General features: G+C 46.2%; 3 protein-coding genes across 3 annotated transcripts; all 3 read left to right on the top strand.

Annotated features, from left to right (window-relative positions):
- Nucleotides 1-1,250: 1,250 nt before the first annotated feature.
- On the top strand, nucleotides 1,251-4,123 carry LOC123103654 (succinate dehydrogenase subunit 7, mitochondrial). The gene is made up of 3 exons (XM_044525304.1): nucleotides 1,251-1,538; nucleotides 2,573-2,675; nucleotides 3,798-4,123. The coding sequence occupies exons 1-3, from the start codon at nucleotides 1,422-1,424 to the stop codon at nucleotides 3,839-3,841; spliced, it is 264 nt and encodes an 87-aa protein (XP_044381239.1). The 5' UTR covers nucleotides 1,251-1,421; the 3' UTR covers nucleotides 3,842-4,123.
- An 805-nt stretch (nucleotides 4,124-4,928) lies between these two features.
- On the top strand, nucleotides 4,929-6,632 carry LOC123103653 (protein PLASTID REDOX INSENSITIVE 2, chloroplastic). Its single transcript, XM_044525303.1, has 3 exons — nucleotides 4,929-5,264; nucleotides 5,375-5,476; nucleotides 6,271-6,632. The coding sequence occupies exons 1-3, from the start codon at nucleotides 5,037-5,039 to the stop codon at nucleotides 6,457-6,459; spliced, it is 519 nt and encodes a 172-aa protein (XP_044381238.1). The 5' UTR covers nucleotides 4,929-5,036; the 3' UTR covers nucleotides 6,460-6,632.
- Nucleotides 6,633-13,922: 7,290 nt separating this feature from the next.
- Nucleotides 13,923-17,529, top strand: LOC123103652 (cyclin-D2-1). The gene is made up of 6 exons (XM_044525302.1): nucleotides 13,923-14,360; nucleotides 14,488-14,574; nucleotides 15,818-15,916; nucleotides 16,026-16,227; nucleotides 16,318-16,448; nucleotides 16,535-17,529. The coding sequence occupies exons 1-6, from the start codon at nucleotides 14,088-14,090 to the stop codon at nucleotides 16,715-16,717; spliced, it is 975 nt and encodes a 324-aa protein (XP_044381237.1). The 5' UTR covers nucleotides 13,923-14,087; the 3' UTR covers nucleotides 16,718-17,529.
- The last annotated feature ends 1,639 nt before the right edge of the window (nucleotides 17,530-19,168 follow it).

The raw sequence follows: 19,168 nt of genomic DNA, 5'->3' as shown, positions 1-19,168 counted from the left end.
GAGATAGGTTCATCTGCATGCTCCAATATGATGAAGCAGGAGTACTACACATGTTCTATGTTATTTTACCCGAGAGAGAGCAGCAAGAGTGATTAGCTAGCTAGAATGAGTTTGAAGATGATGATGTGCTACACTATGATTATGATGATTAAATAGCTAGTGTTGGTGGTAATGACTATGATGATTATTATTAGCTAGTGTTGGTGGTGCTTAGATAGCTACACTATGACTATGATGATTAAATAGTGTTGATGGTAATGACTATGATGATTATTAGCTAGTGCTGTTGGTGATGATATGATGCAAGAGTTTTTATATTAATATGATGATGATGTTGATCATGATTATCATGATGATTTGTTATTATGATGATGATGTTGATCATGATTATCATGATAATTTGTTATTATGATCATGATTAGTTATTATATCATAGGTGGAAGGAACGCGGATTAGATTCACATGGACACAATTAATTAGTAGGATCGTCGTCCTAATTCAACTTTTGATTCATCAAAATGAATCTAATTCATGTTTCTTTCTCACAATGATATATTAATTCATCATGGACACAATGATATAACAACCTCTTAATTGGTACTGTATCAAAATTTATATAACGGCGTATAAATACATTAAAAATAAAAAAATAAAAAATAAAATAATGGTAGCGCGGGGCACAAAAAACGCTACTACTAGTTAGATTAGTAGCAACGCTTGTATGAAAAGTGCTACTGCTAAGTAGCTATAACAGTAGCGCGGGTAGGAACGTGCTACTGCTAAGTGTTAGTTGTAGCGCTATATCAGTAGCGCGGTACCCCGCGCTACTGCTAGGCTTTTCCCTAGTAGTGTATTGGGTTTAAACAAGTTTGCTGTGTCGAGACGGATGCCTAGAAGCGGCAACGAGCTTTGCTCACATCGCAGCGTCGGGGAATGCAGAAGGAAGAAGACTTCGACACTGCCAGGAATTTGGATGTATCGTTTTTGTTTTATGTAAGGATGTGTTTGTAAGGACTTGTGATGTTTAATACTATATTAATATATGACACAGACATTTCCATAAATAAATCCCTGAACCAACCTAGAATTATTGCCCAAATTATGATAAAGCTACCCCTGAATTGGTTTTGTGGTCCTATCCTGTTAGTTTCATTATTTTTTTTCTCGGAAAAAAAGATCCATTTTCTTCTTCTTTTTTTCGCAAGGAGGAGTTTCATTATTTCTTTGTTCAAGGGGTGATCGCGAGGAAAAACTGCGGTAGGCAGGCCCAGGCCCTTTCACGAAAACGCGCATCTACACCGGGGCCAAATCGAGAAAACAGCGCAGCTCTGCACTTTGGCCCGTCTCCAATCTCTCTTCCACCTTCGCCGTTCTCCTCGAGCCGCCGTCTGCCCCCCGTCTCTCTCCCCCGCGCCTCCGCCATGGCCCAGCACGGCTTCCTCTCCTCCCTCCGCTCCCACCTCCGGTCCCCGCCGCCGCCGTCCCACACCCAGCCCCGCCGCGGGTACCACGTCGAGCTCGGCGCACGCGAGAAATCGGTCAGCCCTCTCCTCCCCTGCAGTTCTCTTCTCGCTCCGTCGATTCGATCGCGAGATTGTATGAGGTTACTCTTCCCCGCCGCGGTTCCTCTGCTCGGAGGCGCAGATCGCGGCTGTCGTTCTGATCCGCGCTCAACCTCGAAACACATCGATTCGATCTGATTTGGAGCTGGCGAGATGTTGTGATTACCGATTAGGGAATTTTCCTTACTGCATGTGATGGGTGATAGTATTCAGCTTTATTCAGAGTGATTGGCGTCAAGTTCAGGTGACGTGTGGGGACTGGATTTTTCTAGTTAGGTTTACGAACTGCAGTGGTGGTACTTAATGATGGTGCTTATGAGGTTATCAGCCTGATAAGAGATCTGCAACTGACGTTTATGCATAGTAGCTGCACAACACGTGTTGTAATGCACAGGAAAGATATACAAATATGTGCCTTATGTCTAGTTGAATGGTGCAGAAGTCATCTTGTCCTATCATATCCTTGTCCACACAGAGGTGCATCATATATCCTCAGAATCGATCAGCGTAATGCCGTTGTTTGCTGATCTTTAGGGGTTTGTATCGCTGCCACGGTGTTTTGTGACACTGTAGTTTAGTGTTTCTGACGTTTTATAGGTAACTAAAGGTTTCTATCTTAAATTCTAGGATGGTGCATTTTGGTGATTGCGTTGTTTTCCTTAACAGAATAATCACCTTTCCGCAACTGCGAAGTTTTTAGTTATTTTATATTCTTGGTAGTCTCTTTGCAGAAACGGTATTTTTATATTCTTGGTTGTCTCTTTGCAGAAACCTTTATGTGCTTTTTTTGGCAATTCAGTTGGTGCTAAGATTTCATATAAGCATCTTATTTCTTTGTTGCAAACTGCGCTTTAGGTAAAGGCTAGTTGTACAATCAGGACTTCATGCAGTTACTGTTATTAGATTCGACACTACGAGTCAACAGCAACTTGCAAAGTGGTGTTTAGTTTATTACTTTTACATTGTGCTAGTTTCTTGTTAGCATGGTTTTGACTCTTCATCACTTGCAGCTTTTAGAGGAAGATGTTGCTTTGAAGAGGTTCAAATCATACAAGAACAGTGTGAAACGGGTCTCGAAAATCGGGAATGTTCTCACTCTCGTTGTCTTTGCTGGTATGTTATCGTACTTATGGATCTTTAAGACCACTTCTTATTCTTGTGTATTAGGCTTCTCTCTTTAAGGATTGCATTGTGCAATAATTAATGATACAGTTTGTAATTGGATGTTGACCACTTGCATACTGTTATATGCCTGTTGTTATGTTAGTTGTGTCTTCATTTTATGATATAGGCATTTAGTTGACGTGGGTAGTATCTCTCAAATTTCTAAACTAAGTTTGTAGTTGGGTTCGATAATGTAGGGGAAATGGTAGTATGCTTCGATGGTTAGTTTCTAGCAGCACAGATATAGTCTGCACTGTTCCGCCTGTTTAATCTTGTTCCAGTGTAGTAAATTTGTCAACTCCATACGGTAGCTATTTTCCCATATGAATTCTGGCAACCCATCCCTCTGTTATTCATGACACTCTAGCTTATTTTCTGTCTGGAGTACTTCTACTGACCATGGAGTGTATTATATAGCATTATTTCTTGAGTGCTGAGTTGCCATTTGAAATAACTCACAACTTTTAGTCTCTTTGTTTCAGTTGCACGATGAATTCTTGTAACTAACAATTGCAATTATGTAACTTCGAAGATGATAAGTGTTTTTAAAGACACATTTACCTTGAATCTCTGGTTCTTGGTATTGCTGTTAGTTGCCCCAGCATGGCCGTAGTAACTGATCGTCTGAAAATTGAAGTTACTTATTCATCTCATCAATTTTCAGGTCATGCTTTGTCTTGAAGCGTGCAGTAGGTCTGAATACAGTTGTCTTTTTCATACTGGCAAATTGCACATAATCCTTGAAGTTTAGAAACATGTTCAGCATTTCAGTAGGCAGTAGGTAAGGTTTCGAACTGAATTTCTCAACTTCCGAAGGGAAATCTTGTGTAGCACAGAATGCTACGTACTACTCCCTCTGTCCCATAATGTAAGACGTTTTTGCAAGCTACGTCTTACATTGTGGGACGGAGGGAGTACTTAGTAGATCTTTTCCAGCATAGAGCAAATATCGCAATGTGTGCTTTGTTTCGTCGTCCTTGTAGGTTGTGGTAGCACCTGTTGTTGCATCTGATTACGGGTGATTCACTTCGCAGTTACCCTGACTACCGTCTGTTTTGTTTTATTCTGCAGCCTGCAGCTATGAGGTCGTTGCACTGGCAACAAGCACCCAATGAAGGAAAGTGCAATCGGTGTGAGCCTCTTAGATCTTCCAGAAAGTGATTCATCTCATAAACTGGCATTATATCAGTACTCGTTTTGAGCGTCCTGTCGATCTTATATATCATGTAAAATAAAAACAAACTAGGCTGGCCTTATTTGCGAGTCACTTTCTAGTCTCTGCCCATTTGTTATTTGTACACAAATCCCGAGGAGTCGATCTGCTATTGGAGGATGTTTCGATAAATTGTTGACCTCGGATCTTTGATTGGCTTGATGTCTGATCACTTTTTTATGCATCCGATTGTGCCGTCTGGTGTATGGGTTTGTGCGTCTGAGCAGCAATGAGAGTTAAAAAGGCTCTAGTACGTGCTAATTCGATTCACTGAGAGACATTTTTCAATAGAACACATTTCTTATATTATCTAGTACCAGTACGTACTACATCTTTTCTTAAATATAAGACGTTTTTGCAGTTCAATTTCAACAGAGGTGGTCATATATAAAGTGAATTGTAAGTTTTGTTGGCAAAATAAAAATTCAGCTTGGATCACATAACTTGAGTTAAGTTTTTTTTGTTAGATTACCATTTTTTCCAACTGGTAAAGATTAAACTTGAGTTCAGTCTTTTTAGGGAAGGCCATCATGGCTAGCTTTATCGATCGAACTTGATACATCATCCATGAGCTTGCTCACCAGCATTTGGAGGCTCGTCAGTCCAACTAGAAGAAAACTTATTACAATAACTAAAATTAGCTAGCACATATGTCGCTTGATTTGCAGATCTAAAACAATGTTTAAATATAACCTTTCCAACAAAGATAAAGATATCCACACATTCCACAAAAATTGCTGCCGCCGAGCCCCATCAAGCCAGAGCAACATTTGACCTTCGACTCGCTGGAGCACAAGTTTCTAAACACAAGGATTGTGAAATTTGTTATGTGAATTGTTAGCTGGAAGCCTGGAACACAACTTTCTTAAACACAAGGGTTGTGAAATTTGTTATGCGAATTGTTAGCGTTATATGTGTCACTCCATTCCCTCCAAAATCCTAGCCTTCCCTGTTGGATCGGACGGCGTGCCGCAGCTGAAAATCCCACACAAAGAAAAGAAAAGGCTCCTCTGCCTAGTGCTTTACCCTGAATAGTCTTGAACCGATAAGGAGAGGAGACGACCGTAAAACCCCGGAGAGGAGCGCCCCGGGCAGCGATGGCGACGAGGGTGTGGGCGGCGTCGGCGGCGGCCTTAAACCCCACTCTCCTCCCCCTCTCGTCTTCCGCACGTCCGAGCAGGCCCGCCCCCTCCACGCGGCCGAGCGGGCACCTCCGACTGCGCAGCCGCCCGCCGCGGCCGGCCAGGGTCGTGTGCCGCCGCGCCAAGAACGCCGCCTTCGAGGACTACAAGTTCCCGGACCCCATCCCCGAGTTCGCCGAGCAGGTCAGCGACCCCCTGCCTCCCTCCCCCCCTGCGTCTTCTTCTGCTTCGTTCTGTTGTCTGTAACCGATTTCGTGCGGCTTGTGGCCGGTGCCTTCTCTGTTCTGTCCCAGGAGACGAGCAAATTCAGGGAGCACATGACGTGGCGGCTGGAGCAGAAGAAGGAGCAGTACTTCGGGGAGCACGTGGAGGACATCGTCGACGTCTGCACCGAGGCACGTTACCCAGCTCCCACGGTTAACTTTGCTCTCGTTGTACTGCTAGCATTTTGGCATTCTCCGATGGTATAATGTAGTTTTTGCTGCAACTGCCTGCGTTTATCGGAGCTATGATTTAGGTTAAGAATTTGGCATTGCGTCAACGATGGTTAAAGGAATGGCTATGTTTTCAAGATAGTTGGGAAAGAGAAAATTCAAAAAGTAGTTGGGAAAGTGTAGACTAGGTAGATTTTGACACTGATAATAAGAACATCTGTGGTTTGGAAATTAAGGAGCAAAGCTGATGCCATGAATTAGCTTGGGAATGAACATTAGAAAATCAATTGCCTCTTCCTGATAGTTCAGATGGACGCTGCATTCTTCTGTAGAGACCAGCAAAGTAGCTCAAATTGCTTAAGTTCATATGTGTTGGTACGAAGCATGTTTAGATACTGTAGGTAGGATTACAATTGGTTGGGACTTGGGAGTAGAAATTGCAGGTACAGGACACCGTGCAATGCAGTATGCAAGTAAACATGAGGACGGCTGTCGTCCATTGGTTTTGTCAGTTGCCACCAGTTAGTTACAACTCGCAACCTCGCTTAGCTCGAACTCGAATTCCCTCACTGTATGTTCACATGCTATTATTTCAACCAGTCTTCATTCAGTTCAGCATATGTTAGGCTTAGTAGGACCAAGAGTGATGGAGTTGCTTATGTAGGCGACAGTTCGATGTTAGATGTGACAGCACCGCACTACGCTTTCAGCTAGTCCACTAGACGAAATCTCTGAGACGTGATTCTGATTTCCAGGTCTTGAGCACGTTCTTGCAACATGAGTACTGCGGACCCGGGACGCTCCTGGTTCACCCCTTCTTGGATATGAAGGGCGAGATCAAAGGGAGGGGCCTCCCCGGCGCGCCTCAGGCTGCGCGCGCCGCCATCGCGTGGGCTGAGAAGAACATCGACAAGGACTGGAAGGAGTGGACCGGAGATTTTTAGCGCTGATTTCCTTTTGTCTCTGCTGTAGCAGCTGTTTGTTGTACCTGTAGTAGTAGTAGTCTCGATGTTTCAGTAGAGACTTGAATCTAGCTATAGATTCTAGACTAGTCATGTTAATCCGATCTGGAGCCCGTGAAACGCATGAAGTTAATTTATGCTCTGAACTTGATGAAGGCCGGCCTGATCCTGATCCGTTCCTTCTTGAACATATTCCTGCCACATGTGGTAAAAACTAGCAAAGCTTTTTTCAAGCAACTGCTGCCAGCCAAGTAGTAGTAGCAGCAAGTTTCTAACGCGGCAGGTCGTCAGATCCTAGCCCAGCCGGGCAAGAAATCCATGGCATTTCCCTGGCGCGGCAGGAGCGGGGGGCACCACACGGCACCGCAACGACATGGTGCGCAGGTGCGAACTTAAGTCCCTCTCGCCGGTGACCGGTCAACGCCGGCCTGCCCCGTCTGTTGCCCACAGTTCATTCAATGGCCGCGGAGTGCGGAGCTCCTTTTGTTGGATGCCATGTCCGTATGCAGTCAGTCGGAAGGGGGCCATGCCATTGAAGGAGCGCAGGGGGCGACGTAGCAGGAGGAGGGTAGGGGGGAGGTGTACATGGTTGAATGTTGATGGGTTCTTCCTGAAATGGCGCCGAGCCCGCCCTCTGACGGATCGCCGACGTGAGTTCTGTTCGCGCGTCGCCGCTGGCGCTGGCATGCACGCACGCTAGCTCCACTGCTTGTGCGATCTACGAGCGTTTATCATGATGCATATGCATAGCTCTGCCGCTGGACTGGAGTGTGACGCGGCCCGTGAGCGCCTCAATGGCAGCTTGGATCCATCCCCATTAAGATGTCAGTCACATTGGTGTGATGGCGTGGCCCTAGACCGATCTCCTGTTAATTTTCTTCTCCCAGTTCCTAACGACAGCCCTGTATATATATGTAAGTTTTACTTCCGGCGAAGCCCGCACGGAACGGAGCACTGAATGCGCGCCGTACCGTACGCGCGCGGCGCAGCGCAGAGGCAGGCAGGGACAGCACAGTATCATCATCATCATCCACACCAAATCCGTGAGGCGCGTCCACCCCGTGTGATGTGAGTGTGGAAGCACCAAAGCCGGAGATGAGATGAGATGAGATGACGCGCAGGCCCTGCGTGGCCATCTCTCTGCCTGACAGCCGCAACACGACCCGTGAGCAGTGGAGGGAGGGAGGGCCGCGGCATATTCCTCTCAATCTCACTGCCCGACTGAGCGTGAGCATGACTAGTCTCACTCCATGTCCATGGCCATGAGGCCATCGGAGCAAGCACGGCCCGGATCCATCGACCGGTACGCCGTGCACGCGTGTATGGACAAAGGCTATGGCCAGCGGACGGGCCGGCTCGAGTAGATCTTGACCACCCGGGGGACCAATCATGGCGTCGCGGCTCGCTCCAAGTGGTCTCCGCCTGCCTGCCTTGCTCTTGCCCTGGTCACTTCTCCCCTATGGCCCTACACGTCAGAGGGTAAACCCTTGCGCAAACAGGCCCACGTCCTACGTCTTGGTTGTTGTTCTCCTGCGATTTTCCTGCGCAACCTTTTTTTGGGGTGTGAAACGAGACAACGACGACACATGCGCGCTCTGTTCCTACCTCTCGGTCTCGGTTTACACAAGAATTTGCATCCATACGCTATTTTTTTTCCGTACACGAGCTTCTTGATGAAACTAGCTGAACGAAATTTACATGAGATGTATTCCCCTCTGTAAAGAAATACTAAGAACACCTATTACGTCCTCTGGCGTCCGTTTGGGTCTGCGCGGACACAAAAGTCGGTCCAACGCGCCGACCCAAACGGACGCGCGTCCGCTTTTCGTCCGCGGGCGACCCATTTCCGGTCCAATTTGGAGCCGGATTTGCGTCGGCGCGGACACAAGAAGGACGCGCGTCCGCTCGCCTTCTTCTTTCCGGGCCCACTGGTCGGTGGCACATTGGCCTCCCCTTATCCAATAGCAACCCTCGCCTCCTTCGTCGCTGACGCCGCCGCCCATTTTTTCGGTGACTCTGCTAGCTGCCGGCGCCGCAACATCTGCTCAGTAACGTCGCCACCTCCCACGTCGCCCGCTACCGCCGTCTTGCCGACGGGGAACCGACTGCTTCCCACCCCCGCTCCCCCCGACACAGTCGCGACCACGACCAAGAAGCCGCCTCGCCACCTCGGCCAGATCCTCGCCGGCCCGCTCATCGGACGCCGACAGGGCAGCTAGCTGGTCCGTGCGCGCCGCGACTCCCTTCGCCGGTCGTCTCCTTCGTCAACGCTCGCAAACTGTTCGACAGTTTGCCAAGGTACAAAATAGACTCCGCCGATGAATTCTTTTTTCACAATTTCCTGCGACTCCGACGATTCGTCGTCCGATCACGAGGAGGAGATATTGGCTGCCGTGTTGGTCCATCACCACCTCAATAGCCAGCGACCGGTGTTCCGTGGCTCCATTCCGGGCCACCTTCCGGCGTTGAATTGCAAGCGAGAGAGCGGGCATCTCCTTCTTTGGAAGGACTACTTTGATACAACAAATCCGTTGTTCAAACATCAGAAATTTCGCCACCGTTTTCGTACGAGTAGACATCTTTTCAATCGTATTAGAGAGGGGGTAGTCGGCTACGATGACTATTTCGAGTGCAAAGAGGATGCCGCTGGAAAGATTGGTTTCTCCTCTTATCAGAAATGCACTGCCGCCATCTGAATGCTTGCGTACGGAGTGCCCGGTGATCTCATTGACGAGTACGTTCGTATGAGCGAGTCTACATGCCTAGAGTCACTGTATAAGTTCTGCAAGGATGTTATTGATGTGTTTGGCGCTGAGTACTTGGGAGAGCCGACTCCTGAAGATACAGCCCGTTTGTTGGCGATGAATGCCAGCAGGGGCTTCCCAGGGATGCTTGGCAGCATAGACTGCATGCACCGGGAGTGGAAGAACTGCCCTTCTGCTTGGCAAGGGCAGTATAAGGGTCATGTCACGGCTTGCACTGTCGTACTAGAGGTCGTGGCGTCTCAAGGTCTCTGGATCTGGCACACTTTTTTTGGCATGGCCAGATCACACAATGATATCAACGTGCTTCAGCGCTCGTCGATGTTTGCTAGGCTTGCCGAAGGTAATAGCCTACCGGTGAACTTTACTATCAATGGCCACAACTACGACAAAGGATACTACCTGAGTGACGATATCTATCCTCAGTGGACCACTATTGTCAAGACAATCCCCAACCCTGTCGGAGAGAAGAGGAAAAGATTTGTCCAAGAGTAAGAGAGTGCTAGGAAGTATGTCGAGCGTGCCTTTGGTGTTTTGCAATCTCGATGGGGCATCGTTCGGTATCCTGCTAATATCTGGAGCACGCAGAAACTATGGGAGGTGATGACTGCTTATGTGATCATGCACAACATGATCATAGAAGAAGAGCGCACAGAACGTCTGTACGATTAAGGGTTTTAGTTTCAGAGTGAGAATATTGTGCCTGAGTATGGAGGAGTGGCAACGTTTGAACAATTCATCCAATTTCATCATGACATGCGTGTTTGAAAAACTCACGTGCAACTGCAAAATGATTTGGTTGAGCATATGTGGGTTCATGTTGACAACCAATAGATGTATCTTCTTTATTCGGCTTGCAGAACTATACAAGACATTTTTATTTTTATTCGGCTTGTAAAACTATGCTATTTTATTCGGTTAAAACTATATTCTTTGACTATATGTTTGAATGCAAAAGTAATGCAAAAATGAGCTATTTGTTGAAATAGGGCGGCCAGCCAGCCACGTTGGCACATATGGGTCGACGCGTTGGGTACACTGCCGACCCAAATCTTTACTAAGGGACTAAATTATCTCATTATTATTTTTGGGTCACGCTAACTGCCACACGTGTGGCATATACGACATGCGTCCACACACCATGTGTGGTGTACCCAGGAGGCAGCCCACACGGGCTGTGTGTGGGCGAACATTAGAATTGCCCACACGTGTGGGCGCGGCTATTTCGTGCCACACGCCCAACAAGTACTACTTATCTTCACCCCGTGTGTGTGGCACGAAGCAAAAATGCTCACACGTCCTAGCGCAGCTATGTTAAGTACTCCGCGGGATGACGGTTTAGTTGCCATCCTGGTTGGCAGATGTAGTTATCCGGTATGGCAACTGTAGTTATAAAAGCATGGCAACTCTATCTGTTTTGGTTAAATATAGTTGCCATGTCTAATTTATGATAGTTGCCGCGTGTAATCAGACCGTAGTTGTCGTGTGTGATTAACTACTTGCCATATATGGTCAAAACAGTAATTGTCATGTGTGTTTACCTAGTTGCCGCGTGTGGTCCAACCATAGTTGCCATGTATTGTTAATCACAGTTGACATGTGTATTTATCTGGTTGCCACGTGCGCGCAACTGCAGTTGCCGTGTAGCAAAGAATCACAGTTGCCATGTGTGTGTACTGAGTAGTTGCCATGTATTGTTAATCACAGTTGCCATGTGTGTTTATCTGGTTGCCACGTGCGCGTAACTGCAGTTGCCGTGTAGCAAAGAATCACAGTTGCCATGTGTGTGTACTGAGTAGTTGCCATGTATTGTTAATCACAGTTGCCATGTGTGTTTATCTGGTTGCCACGTGCGCGCAACTGCAGTTGCCGTGTAGCAAAGAATCATAGTTGCCATGTGTGTGTACTGAGTTGCCACATTCGCGTAACTGCAGTTCAGTTGCCATATGTGTACCGAGTTGCCACGTTCGCATAACTGCAGTTGCCATCCACAAGGTAGGAGTGTCGTGTGGGCGAAAAGCAGTTCGCCCACACGCGCATGACCTAGGTGGTGGCTGCGTCGGTGAAAAGCAGTTTGCCCACACAACTCAGCTGGCAAACAGCGTTGTGCGGGTGTGTGGGCAAACTCTACAACGCCCACACACCAGCCCCGTCCTACGTGGCACACCAAATCCACCTTTTCGTGTCAAGATTCGTGCAAAAGACAGTGGACGATGATTCAGGCGTGTGGGCGAGTTAGGTAGCGCCCACACATGTGGGCGTTAACATTTCCGTTATTTTTATATGTTCCATGCACACACTTTCCATGGGCAGATTCAGGTGTCATGGCACCTACTAAAATAGGGCCCTAAAATAACGCTCCCTCATTTCTCATGATATACCTTGTCTAGGCTTTTACGTTGATACTCACATTACAACATATTAGAAAATTGAGATACAACGAGCCAATGCATCGGGAGTATTTATGTCAAACAGCTTCGCGAGCTAATATATAAAGTCTAACAAATATTTCCATTTGTAAATACATAGAGGGGGTATAAAAGTATTGTTCTCATATGGTGTTTGCACTTAACTCATTGGCCAAACTTCATAAGTTCCATTTATAAGGCGCACACGCATTTCAATAATAAATTGTACTTGCTGATATTAGTTATGTGACATAAAAAATTATACTACTACTATTATCATAACTCATACTAGTACACTATTGGTCTAGATGACGGTCAAATATAAATATAGTCCGCATGCTTCTTGAAACGGGAACAGAGGGAGTATTACCTAACTTAATACTTCCACCGATTTTTTTACTTTGCATATTAGGAATGTCTTGAGTCAAGTATTTCGAACCTTGTCTAAGTTTGTAGAAAATATTCAATATTCTCGATATTGTATCTATTTGGTATTGTAAATATTAATATTCGGAAGATAAATATCATCAATTCTTAGATATCTAATACCGGAGTAAAAAGAAACAAAGCAAGTAAGTTGATTCCCCCATTTTCCTAGGCACAACAAACCTTTTGACCTCCAACACAAGATCAATTGTGGGCGGCAGTGAGACTTAAATTTATCAACATATTCCCTGAACTTTAAGTATTTGTTGATGATTTTGGCAGTTATCAAAATGTTTGTACCTTCAAATTTCATCCCAAGTTCATCTTTACACCATTTTTTGTCAAAAATTTAAAAATCAAAATAATATAGTTCCCAAAATTATGGTCCAGATTTTTTATACTAAAAATACTAGACATCTTTCATTGCAGTTTGTACAAATTACAGGTTTATGTGTTTTATTTTATGCTGTTTGTACATGAGAAGAGCCTGGTTTGGCGGCAAAGTTTCCTATAACCGTGGTATACCAATGCTTAGGTGATGAATACTCTAGTTTTCAAAAAAATGTGGTTTTCTCAGTCCGATTTATAAAAAAAATGCATATACCTCTTTTTAAAACAATTCTAAAACATGGTATTAGATATGCTATGGTTTATGAAACATTGTATTGGTTGATGCCAAACATATGAATGTATGTGAAACCATGGTTCCTAAAAAGACCACAATAGTCTTCCATAACTCCAAAAAAACCGAGCTACCCAATGAACATAAGTAGTTATGTAAAGCGTGACACAGACACGATTTGATGGCAAGATCATTGATTTGCAATGTTTGAGGATTTTTGTCATTAGATTCATGTGTTTAGATTTTTTGGTAAGATTAAGTGAATCATGACATTCCTATCCATGCATCTTTGGAATTCACATAGTATAGTCCTACGACTGTAGTAGATATCACTACATTCCACTGGAATTCATAGATATACCGCGTTTCAGACACAACTTAGCATACATGGCACGTGGGCTATTTCTTTTAATCATTAAACACCTCTTTTCAGTTTGGTTTATAAGAAGAAGAAAAAGATGTTGACACCTCTTTTAAAACAATTCTCTTAAAACATAGTATTAGGTATGCTACGTTTAAGAAACGTTCTATTGATTAGTGCCAAATATATTGAAGTATTTAAAACCATGGTTTCTAAAAATATGGTAGTATTCTTCCATAACTCCAAGGAAACCGAGCTACCCAACGAACATAAGTAATTGTGTAAAACGCGACACCAACATGATTAAGTGGCAAGACCATTGATCTACAATGAAATTGTGGATTTCTGTCATTAGATTCTTGTGTTTAGATTTTTTGTAAGATTGAGCGAATCATAACATTCCTATTCATGCATTTTTGGAATTCACATATAGGTATATGATTGTCATCAGTGCATTCAATGAGGAGAGACGTTCCCGTCAAGTACGAAGACGTCTGTGACGACTTCGTTAATCTTAAAATAATGCGCCGGCTCAATCTCTCGGAGGTGCTCATAGATGTAGAGTGTGTGCTTGCTTTTATAGGATGAGTATATGTGCATATGTATGAGCACGTATGTACTGTGTTCTGAAAAAAATTGCCATCACTGCATTCCAGTGACTGCATTTCGGACACAGCTTAGCATCATGGCACGTGGAGTATTTTTACTAATCATTCCCTACTTATCAGTTATGGAGGCTGTTCATCTTTTCTTGTACCACAGCATATACGCAAAGGATAAAAAACTCGTACATACATACACACACTCATGAGTGAACACTTCTGTCCTACACTTGCACACATGTTGTATTATATATCCCCTTGCGCTCCCACACATCGCTCAGACCAGCGCGCGGCTACTCATCTCTAGCCATCATCTCAGCTCCACTACCGCATCGCATCGCCTCTGCTCCACCACCACCACCACCACCACCACGCTGCCCACTCGACGGCAATGGCTGCTGCTCAGTGACGGCCCCCACCGGCCCGGCTATGCCGGAAGACGACGCGTCCTTCCTCCTGTGCGCCGAGGACGCCTTCTTCTTTGTCGACGCCGCCACCGCCAGCACCTGCACCACCGCCGAGCAGGACGATGGCTGGTGCTCCGGCGCCGAGGAGTCGGCGTCGGCGGCGGCGGCCTCCTTCGTGGCCGAGCTCATCGGCGGCGAGGCCGACTACTCGCCCCGGTCCGACTACTCCGACCGGCTCCGGTCGCGGTCCGTCGACCCCGCCGCCCGGGCCGACTCCGTTGCATGGATTCTCAAGGTGACATGCACAAATCGCTAGCTACCTCGACGAGCTTCTCGGATAGTAATATCGGTGGTGCATGCTTGCGTCTCTAGTGTTCTGCTATCTGTATCTCATCCCGTATTGTTATGTTTTCCTTGTTCAGGTGCAAGAGTACTACGGATTCCTTCCCCTGACGGCGTACCTCGCCGTGAACTACATGGACCGGTTCCTCTCCCTCCACCGGCTGCCGGTAAGCTCGCCGCCGTCCTCGCCCCGCCACGTCACCAACCCCGTGCACACACTTCTCACCATGTCAGACAACCATGTCACGCGCGTATCAGATAACCAGTTTGCGCTCTGTATCTTTCGCCATGGTGCGTAGCGCTCGGCCGATACTCTTTTTTTCCTCCGTATAAAAAGAAAAGTTTTGGAAGTTGGTGTGCAGACCGCTGCTAGCCCATGAACCCAACGAACCGGGCAATGACGGTTATACCCTCAGACGGAATGAATGGGGCATCATCGGGGGCGTGTGGATTTGTTTATGCGCTAAAGACAGAGCGGTCTTTTGGCTTTGCAGCGTGCTTTAGCTAGCGCGAGCCCAAGCTTTTTGTATCGTGGAACAACAGGCCTTATCATTGTGCTTTGCCTGACTGCCTGCCCCTGTGCTCCACATCCTCGTGTTAAGTAAGCATATGGCCTATGCCGGATGGGATAGTGTTTGGAGCCACTGGCGTCAGGCATCTATCTCCTCTCAGCCTCAGTGACTCTGCAATGCAATGCATGGTGGGGTGGTGACAGGCTGACAGCCAGCAGTACTAGTAGATTATTTACCCGGCCAAAGGAAAAGAACAGGCTGCGAGAGCTAGCTGTAAACTGCTGCAAAGCAGCATTGTTTTTTCTGACTTTCTTGTTGCTTTGTGGATGCTGTGTTAGTAGTAAAAACACAGGCCCTTGGATTGTTTAGTTATGTTAGACAGAGTTCAGTGTGGGAGCTACAGTGGGCATGGCATGCTGGCGTCACTCCATTATTTCTTTTAAGGATTATTAGTTCCAAGTGATACTACTACTAGATGGTGATGACGTGCTAGATGGATTATCCAAGTGCTGATGTGACTGCATATCTCACCAACCTTCTTACTTGGGGCCAATGTTAGGATGGCAAGCAGGCTTATAATATCACTCTCCTAGTCCTACCCACAGTAGGTAACAGTGGTTAATGTTGTCCTCTTAGCGTAACTACAGGGGTCCCACTGTATGTAGTATATGGTACTATGCATCTACTCTGCCTTCAGCAAACTATTTTATGTACGGTTTGCAGCTCCACATATATACACTTGATTTAAGGAATTTGAAGAGGGTTTATTCATCCATGTTGGCTCATAAAAGAACAAGAGATGGATCGTGCTACAAGAACATATAGACATAGTGGTACATTACTTTGTGGATCCTTGTTTCAGCTACATTAATTGCAGCGTTTGTTTGTGTTCTTGCAGCAGGAGGATGGATGGGCAATGCAGCTGCTAGCTGTGACCTGCCTCTCCTTGGCTGCCAAGATGGAGGAGACCCTGGTGCCCTCCCTCCTAGACCTTCAGGCAATTACACCCACCTACTCGATTCCACTGTCATACACTTCTATTCTGATCCTCAACTTTGTTACTTCATCGGAGTTGTAATGTGAATTATGGATTTGTACATTGGCAGATAGAGAGCACAAGATACATCTTCGAGCCGAGAACGATCCTTCGAATGGAGCTTCTCGTCCTCACGGCGCTCAATTGGAGGCTCCGATCGGTCACGCCGTTCACATTCATCGACTTCTTCGCTTGCAAAGTTGACCCGAGAGGGAGGCACATGAGATACCTGATCGCCCGAGCCACACAAATGATTTTAGCTGCAATACATGGTATATTACAGCAATTTTTTGTTGGTTGACTACACATAGCTGTTGCCACATGGCACTGATGTAATAATGCTGCAAAATGCAATGCCACAGACATCGAGTTCTTGGACCACTGCCCGTCGTCGATGGCTGCCGCGGCGGTGCTGTGCGCCGCCGGCGAGACGCAGTCCCTCACATTGCTCAACCCTAGGCTTGCAGTCAATTGGTGCATTGGCCTAGCAGAGGTAACACAAGGATCACCTTCAGCACATTGACAAGTTATGAATTCTGATCAACTTTTGTAACATGCTATATCTTTTTTTCCTAATAGGAAGGGGTGAGCAGCTGCTACCAACTAATGCAGCAGCTGGTGGGTGGCAAGAGGGCAGCCACAGCAGCAGCAGCGGCAGTTAACCTGTGCTCAGACGGGGTTCTGTCCTGTGATTCCTCCTCCTGCACCACCCCACCCCCACCCAAGAGGAGGAAGAGGTCACCTCCACCGGTCATCACATGAAAACAAAGGGACGGCGAGTAGATAAACAATCATTTTACATGGTTTTTTTGGGGGAGGGGGTCAGATTAACAGAGCTTGATTTTGATTTCTTGCTGTTGTTGTGTTGTTGTGATTCTTTTTCCCATTTGTTCTCTTCTTTTGGGGTTCTTTCTTTTTACACCTTGGTGGGGGCTCTCTCTCCTTGCTTGGCCATGCCATCATGGCGGCCTCTGCGCTGCCAGTCTGTGAAGGATGTGGGAAATACATCAGAGAAAGAGAGAGGGTCAGAGGGAAACATGGACACATTTGTGTTTTTCTGTGCTTACCACCCTGTGGCTGTGGGTCTTCACCCCGATGCAGAACTGCAGAGGATACATTGATTCGATGGTGAGGGAAGAAGAAGCCATGGCAGATACAAGAAAAGTAAAAATGATGGCAATGAACAGCATGTTTGCATGGCACATTGCATGGGGATAGATAGATAGATGTGGGTGAAATCATGGTGGTGGTCAAGGAGGAGTGGTCAGAGCTACAGCCAAGGTGTGGCAGTAGGAGCCTTCTCCCTGCCAAGCTCTCTGTTCATATTCATGAGGGAGAAATTTGTTTGTTTCCGAGTGGTTTGTTTGTTTTTTGTTGATGCTACTGAAGAAAGAGAGAGAGGGGGCATGGTGTGCTGGGAGGCACATGCATGCCCTAGCTAGTGTGCTGCCCTGGGGTGAAATATTTGTCCATCTCCAGGCCGAACAGTGTCCGAGCATGAGGCTTTTGAGGGCCCTTGCTATTTGTACTTTTTTTTCCATCATCAGCAATAAAAGATGTTGCCATTTTTACTACATCATCTTGAAAGAATGTGAGAATTTATATGCTCGGCCTTTGCGGGTATGCTATGTGGCCAGCCATGTGTTTCTGTTCCTCTTAGTTTTCAAACAGAGCTCAATGTAGTTGGTGTGTACATTGTCAGCCTAATTCTGGAACTGAAAGTCAGAAAGTGCCCCACAGAGCAAGGGACTGATCCTTTGGAAGTTTGAATTGTCTTTCGCTCATGATCCCAACATGTCAAACAAGTAACTATACAGCATCACATGATTGTTGAAAACCTATTGTATATTGGTAGGTTATAGGTGCTCCTACATGCTTAAAGCACTGTAGGAAGTAGACATGCATTGCAAGTATTTGTGACATACTTAACTTTACATCCATTTTCTTCCAAACAAGAATTATCCACCCAATTATCACTCTGACATGCCACCTTACTGACAGTTATTAGCGTACATTAATCTGCTCGGGCACTGCAAGTTGATTGTAATGAAACTACATTTGGAACGAATCTGAACATAATATACATCCCCATGGTGTGGTGGTGGTGCAGGGTAGCCACTCTATATATGTATATATATGAGGACGTGGGCATAGCCCAGTGGTTGGGGGCGCATGATTGTAAACCCAACGACCAGAGTTCGATCCACGTCGGGGACGAATTTCTGGAATTCTCATTAGGGATGCTTCTTCTTTATCAATAAACCGTGGGTGCTAGTGCCCATGGAGTTTCATTTTTTTTATATATATGTATATATATCCCTGGCATGCCACATGGAATAATATAGTAATTCACATCATGGCCACTCATGCATTCATAACAGTGGTCAATGGTCAACAGTAGTGGCTTTCAGGAATCATTGGAGGCGCACAGAGACAGTTGGTCACATCTTTTTTATCCCTCTTTTCAGTGTTTCTGGAAGGGTAATTTCCAAAGTCATATCTATGACCATGACCATGATGACCCAAGGGAGGCACACATGGAAGTCATATGGCCATGGCATGGCGCCATGCATGCCATCCTTGATCTGTGGCAGGCTAGGCCACCCCACGCCTACCTTTGGCCCTAATGTACAAATGAGGCCATAACCATGGAACCCCACCACAGATCTCAACATTTTTGCAATCTTGGTCTTGTCCTTCTTCATTTAATTTCTTTCCCAAATAACGCAATGGGGAAAGCCTGATCCTAGACAGCTGAGTGGAGTACATACCATGTATAAATGGTTGCAATTTTGCAGGTGCCTTTTGACAGGGTTTGGATCTTGGGAAGTCTTTCTAGGAGGCTGAGAGGGGGAAAAAATTCGTCTTTCCAAAAGAGAGGAAAGCAGCTTTGAGATGGTCTTGCCTATGTGTTACACCCACTTGGGAGGAAGTTTTTTCTTTTGGACGGCCAAGGATCGCCTTTGATTCCTGATCGGACGGCGGCGATGTCCCCGGGCGAAAAGAGCTGAATCTCATGCTTGTTTTTTCTACAAGAAAACCGATGAATCCAACGTGATGGTGCAGGTGCAACAAGCGGATCCAGCTTTCGCAACACCCCTTTGCTGATTCGACGTCGCACTTTCCTCCACCTCCTCCCGGGCGAAAAAGCCACGGTTTTCAGGCAACTTTGGAATCCCATGCACGGACGGACGAGCCCGAAAGCCACGAGGA

This window comes from Triticum aestivum, chromosome 5A, assembly GCF_018294505.1.
Source record: "Triticum aestivum cultivar Chinese Spring chromosome 5A, IWGSC CS RefSeq v2.1, whole genome shotgun sequence".
Classification (NCBI taxonomy): Eukaryota; Viridiplantae; Streptophyta; class Magnoliopsida; order Poales; family Poaceae; genus Triticum; species Triticum aestivum.
This window is presented reverse-complemented; position numbering and strand designations above follow the sequence as displayed.